At 39.3% G+C, this 6,725-nt stretch overlaps 1 protein-coding gene across 1 annotated transcript; it reads right to left on the reverse strand.

The window, feature by feature from the left end:
• Positions 1–1,621: 1,621 nt before the first annotated feature.
• On the reverse strand, positions 1,622–2,549 carry LOC137202900 (olfactory receptor 8S1-like). The gene is given in 2 exon segments (XM_067698692.1): positions 1,622–2,492; positions 2,494–2,549. Coding segments are annotated over 2 exon segments (927 nt in total).
• Positions 2,550–6,725: the final 4,176 nt, after the last annotated feature.

Consider the following 6,725-nt stretch of genomic DNA (forward strand, 5'->3'; position numbering starts at 1 on the left):
TTTCTGATTCTCCATTTCAGCCCAAGTCATGTTAATTTTGAGTGCTGGAAACTAATAGAGTAACAGGAAGGGATGAGCATGAGAAGAATCATGTGTTTTTTCCATCAGGAAAGGAAGAGCTTGGGTGAGGAGAGCACTGTGGAGGTAGTTTTGAGTGGTTTGGAGGTTTGGTATGCTGTCCTCAAATCCTCCCAGGTATGTGCTCAACTCTTGATCGGTTCTATGTGCAGCCCAATATGATAGTTCATTCTCACAGGGTTGTAATTCAGCAAGCCAGAGAATCAACCTCTGACTTTGGCTTTAGGTCATCTCTAAGCCGCAAGCAGTAAGGTCAAAATTTCCAGATTTGAACTTGTCTTGCTTGAAATTATCCTTCGTTCTTAATATTTTTATCCCCACCCTATCGAATGACAGCAGCAGCTTAATCACTATAGTTTCATTCTCGGTGGGTGCATGATTTTAGGTAATCACAGGTGGTAAGTATCTGCCATTGAATAGCGTGGTGTATATGTTCCCATCAGAGAATATAAATAGAAGATTTGCTATCTTTTGTACCTCCTTGTATACTAATTAATCAAAAATAATCTCACTGGGGGTCAAGTGAAGGACATAATTCAATTTTTAGTGCCAATTTGAGTACCAGTTTGACTTTTGTTTCCAACCAACGTAATTTGAATTTGGTTCTCACTAATAAAGAAAAGGATGTTCTGCAAAGTACCAGACGCAAGAAAGGGTTTGTGAAAATGGACTCTGGATTCAGACCTACTGGTTTGAAATTCCAGTTCCCTTCACCTGTAGTCAACTTTTCTGGTTCTCAGTTATTTATTTGTAAAACAAGAGTAATAGTACTTAGTTCATACAAGGTTGTTGAGATAAAGAGGATTATATGTGTAAAACACTTAAGATAAGGGTCTTTATTAAAAGTTTGCTATTGTTATTTTGCTTATTGAAAAACTTCCTGGGAGGAAGCCCACTGGGCATGGAATCACTGGAGATCTCAGTAGCAGGAGAGCCCGGGCAGTCTCTTGTTAGGAGGCAGGTGTAGAATGATTGGCGTTTCGTGGGTCACATGATCTCCTTGTGGTGAGTGTGGGGACACGAGGCACCATGGGGAATCCCACTGGTCTACACAGAAGGGGAAGTGTTAATTTCCCTAAGCAAGAGTGGTATGCAGTTAAAGTAGGAAGGACAAAATCATGCTGGGCCGGCAAAAGTAACAGGTGTTCTCTACAACACAAATATATAAACAATATGTTGTAAAATTACCTGACCTACTTCTCATCCTCTGAAGAGGGCTGACCACTAATCATCCCATGAATAGAGCTTGCTGCCTTCTTAAGCATTATTAAGATTCTGACACATACATATCTTTTAACATCTGGCATGATGGTCAATCAAGAAATAATCCCTTGTTTCTAAGAACACTACTTGCAAGCTGTGATCAGACCAGTATTATATCAGTGAATGGAAGTCATCCTTCAATACAGTCCTCACGTACTGAAGGATTTAAGAACACTTCTAATAAAGATGTTTCTAAGAACGCTAAAAAAATCTTTATTTCCAGTTATGTATTTTGTTACAGAGTAGTTTAGCTTCTCCATGGTCCTGTTCCTCTGGTCCTCTATGTGAAAAAGTTAACATATCTTCTTAACATTCTTCCCATAGCTGCCTTCACCTCCTTGTTCTGAAGGCTATACATGAGGGGATTCAGCATGGGAGTGATCACACTGTATTGTAAAGGGAAGATCATCTCCAGGGGGAGCCTGAGGTTGGCAAAGAGATAACTGAGGAAACCTGAGCCATAGAACAGGATCACTGCAGTGAGGTGGGAAGAGCAGGTAGAGAAGGCCTTGCTTCTGCCTGAGGTGGAGCTGATGCTCAGGATGGTGGAGACAATGCAGATATAAGAGAAGAAGATTAAAATGAAGGTTCCAAAGAAACGGAAGACAGAAGAGCAGAGCAAGAGTGTGAAATTGGTGGAGGTATCAGAGCAAGCAAGATGGAAGAGAGAAGACAGCTCACAGCTGAAGTGGGGAAGAGTTTGGTCCTCACAGTAGTCTAAATTGACAGCCAGAAGGATGTTGATGAGAGCATCAACAAAGGCCAGGCCCCAGGAGCCCCACACCAGCCCAATACAGAGCTGGTTGTTCATCACCTGGCCATAGAGCAGAGGGCAGCTTATGGCTACATAGCGGTCATAGGCCATCACAGCCAGCAGACATGCCTCAGTGCCCCTGGTGGCAAACACAAAGAAGGCCTGAGCCAGGCAGCTCTCTACAAAGACGGTTTTACTTTCAGAAAGTAGATTCTCCAGCATCTTGGGGACTGTGACAGATGAATGGCAGAGGTCCAGAAAGGAGAGCTGTCCCAAAAAGAAGTACATGGGTGTGTGGAGGTGGGGATCAACTCTGATAACCAGCAACATTACCAGGTTCCCCAACAGGGTCAGGAGGTAAATCATCAGAAACAACATGAAGAGCAGAATCTGGTTGAGGGTCAACAGAAAACCCAAGGAGGATAAACTCACTGAACATGCTGTGGTTTCCCATAGTGATAAAAAGATTTACCCTAGGAATCCAAGAGAGAAAGACATTAAAACTCCTTCTGCACCTCCCAGTTACCCCACTGACTTAGCCCTCTTGTTCATATACATCATTTCACAACATACTGAAAACCATGTTCACATATTCTTAAGCTAACTTCCTAATCATCATGATAACTTTGATATTGCTGGATGGCATTCTACCACCCCTCTATCAACTCCCTATGTAAATCTGTAGACCCTCGTCTTGTGTCTCTAGAGGTTTCTTTCTTTTATTTTTAAGATGGGTACTAATACAGAAAACATTTTGTATAGTCAGTGGAAATAGAGAGAGAATTTATTGATGCAGCAGAGTAAGAGGTAAACAGCAGAAGTGTAGTCCTTGAGAAAGGGAAAAGGAATGAGATCCAGAGAGCACAGGTGGAGTTTTGTCCATACATAGGAGGAGAGGCTCTTTATCTTTTGTAAATAGGAGGGAAGTTATAGAGAGTGGGGACTGAGGCAGCTAGCTTGGAGGATTTTATGGCTGAAATAGACAGACTTTCTGATTGCTGCAAAGTTTTTGAAGAACTGTGAGATGAGACCATGAACAGAGTTTGCCTATCTATCTATCTACCTACCTATCTATCTATCTATCTATGTATCTGTGTGTGTACGTATGTTGTGTGGTTTTAGCGAAGTGGCCGTAAGGGATTTTGATGAACCAAGAATACAAAACTCAGGTATACCAAGTGGAAAACTATTTACTAAGGAAATACAGTAGGATTAACTGGTGATACATTTGCCTATTTGAGATTCTGGAACCAATCTGGACAAGTGTGTGGTTGTCACAGTAGTATTTAGATGCTTAAGCACATGTGTGGAGCAGACAGATATTTGGCTTTAAATGGGGTTTGTTTTTTTCCAGGCACATGCAGTGATAAAGAAAAAAAAAAAGAGGTAGGGAAGCAAAGCATGCTTACAAAGTGAATGCATCATAGAAACAAGGCTGTGCAAGGAATTAAATGGGGGGCCAAGCAGAGGAGTACGGCTAGGGCAAAAGTCATACAGTCATTGGTTCGGGTTTGAAGAATTGCTTATGTAGGAACACTAGGTTAAGCAAATTTTAAGATTTGGAGATAGTCGTTAGATAGAGGGATGCTTGAAATTCAGACTTTGTAGGTATAAGTACTCCTGATGACAAAGTGATGGGCATTATTGTGGGAGTAGGTGGCTAAGATGAGGTAGAAGATTCAGTCTCTGGCCCCATAGAGGACAAAGTCTAGGTTGCTGAGTTAGTGTGGTGAGGACTTTTTTCCTGTTTTTTGCTTTTTAATTTTACTCCATTTTCTTTAGTGATTAATTATTTGAATTGCAGATTTAAGACTGTGGTTGATGAGGAGAGAGTTTAAGGCATGAAGAGTGGGAAATGTGTTCCTAATGTCCTACCATATCCCTATCTGGGCTGCTCTCAGCTGCTCCAAGATAAAACACAGGCTTTATGCCTGAAGTTCAGTAAGTGCAGTGGCATGTTGCCAACATCTTGCAATTTAGAAACAGACATGTGTTGTATAACCCAATTGTGTCATTTACTATCTGTTTAACTTTTGTGATATTGTTTGTTCTTTTAAATCATCATTTTTCCACATGTAAATTGAGTAAACTTGGGGGAAGTAATATATATCTTACATTTGGAAGGACTGAATTAGCTTACACATAAAGAGCTGGAAACAAGATTTCTGACATATTGTAATTATTAATGCATACCAGAAAGAGGAAGAAGAAGAAGGGTATTTCAGAGGAGTAGATCAAAGCATGTTAGGGAAGAGATGATATGAAGCCATATTGCAGAAGAGCTGTCCCTAGACCTGGAAGCAGTGTTCAGCTGGAGAACAGTGAGGAGATGAGAGTCTTCAAAGGGAAGCTAAGTCTCTTAGGAAGCAAGAAGAGAGGAAGCGAGTATAGGGAAGAAAGAAGTACCTCAAGGAGTAGGTTAGAAGAGGACAAAGCATCAGAGGATTCAGTAGAACATTTTCATACTCTTGGCTTCTCTTGGTGGAAACAGTATCCTGGAGCTTTGAGTCAGTAGGTGAAGAGATTAGAGATCAAGTGATATTCATTAGAAAAAGATGTAGCATAACTTCCTAACTCTGGGAATAGACATAGTTTTCTTTCTAGGCAGCTGAGAGGGGAGAAAAAAAGAAATACATTAGCTCAGGCTCCAAAAAGCATGTCATTTGTAGAGAAAGTGTTCAGAATCTTATTTGAACTCTTACCCTGTCATGGCTTTGAAGAAAAGACAGGAGAAATATCTTGAAAATTTCAAGTTCTTGACAGGTTGTACTAATTTCTCTCATAGGGTCTCAAGCTTATGTGAGTCAGTGAGTACAAGATCATGAGTTCACACATTTTCCTCAGTGACGCTAAATATGTTGCTGATGGTGTTATCTGAACAAAGGATTCTGATGTCTAGACAATTAAAAGAGCAGTTGGTGGGAGGGGAGGGGCAAAAAAAAAAAAAAAAAAAAAAGAGCAGTTGGTTTAGGCTGAACTAAGGAACCCAGAGGACTGGTTCAATAATCTATATCCCTAGAAGTTACAGCTTGAAGCTAAAGTCTAGACTCATTTGCTAAGAAGCTTGAACTTTTAAAAAGACATAAGGGATTTTCTCATTTGTGAGCTTTGCAACTTGTGAACTGAAACAATCAACTTGAACTCCTAGATGAGCCTTCCTGCTAGTCTGCTGGGAACCGAAAAGAGGAAGGGTAGGAGAAGGGAATTTTGAACCTGCGAAGAAAGCCAGAATTTTCCTTTAGGGACATACAGGCCATGTGGACCCTCAGAGAATTCACTTGGGATCTGAAACTAGACTCACAGCTAACCTCCAGGTTAGCTTCTCATGTGTATGAGAAATTCAACTGGATTTAATGTTAATCAGTATTAATATTAATCAAGTGAGGTAACTTTTAAAAATTATTGTATTATGCAAGGAATAGATGATGATGGTAAAGTGTACAAGCTGGACATAAGCTTCAATAGCTTTCCTGTGATTTCCCCTATTCTTATTTCTCATAGATCAGGGAGCCAGTAGGGGAGAAGTATCCAGTTGTTAAAGATATCTGGTCTAACTACACCCAGAAAATATCCGTAGGAATCAGAATGGTGCTGGCTCTATGAAGTACAGGAACAGCAATGACGTTTTTTGATGCCAAGGAATTACTGTTATCTCAAGGGCTAATATTAAGTAGATGTCAAGAGGTTTTCATAATTTACTGTATGCGGTTACCTGGGTAAATGGCCCCATGTCACTTTAGTAAGGCTGGAAGAAAGGTTCATGTGTACATCTGTGTAAAAGTATTCATTGGGACACCATTTATAATAGCAAAAAGTTGGAAACACCACAGATACCCATAAGTGGAGACTGGACACTCACACGATGGAGTACTTTTAAGCTGTAGAAAGGAATAGGAAAGATCTCTATGTATTGCTATGGAGCGATATCCAGGATATATTGTTAAGTAAAGAAAGCAAAATGCAGGGTGGTCTAAATAGTATGCTAACTTCTGAGTAGCAAGCACACACCCATGTGCATACAATACACACAGTTTAATTTTCAAAAAAGAAACACTGGAAGTATAAAATAAAAACAAAAATGATTACATGTAGGAGGATGGAGAAAACTAACAGCGTGGGGGAAACAAGGATGAAAGTGACACCAGTTTGAATGTACTTTGTTTTATAGTATTGACTTCTGAGTAAAACTTCTGAATTTTATAAAATAAAAAAGATTAAATTTAAAAATCCTAAAATTAAAAACTAAACAAATGAGCTTAGCTGTGTATCAAAGTAGTGACATAACCACAATGGAAAAGAATTATTTCAGGTGACCTTAGATTGTAGAATTTTGACTGGGCTGACTCAGTGAGAGATTATTTCATTCAGTAGTATTATTATTAGTAATAATATTGGTATTGTTTTTGAAACTATTAGATGTACATTTGAAAGATAAAACAAATATTATGCTAATATTGTTAGGAATATATATTTCAGCACAAGAACAACGTGAGACGATATAAAATCAAATAGAGTCTTTGTAATCTTAAATATGAGTTTGAAATATTTATGAACTTGTTACATTGTTTTCTGCTTTAAAAGGCTCTGTCCGTTGAAAAAGCCTAGAAGTTATGAAACAGTAGTAGTGATC

This window comes from Pseudorca crassidens, chromosome 11 (assembly GCF_039906515.1).
Source record: "Pseudorca crassidens isolate mPseCra1 chromosome 11, mPseCra1.hap1, whole genome shotgun sequence".
Classification (NCBI taxonomy): domain Eukaryota; kingdom Metazoa; phylum Chordata; class Mammalia; order Artiodactyla; family Delphinidae; genus Pseudorca; species Pseudorca crassidens.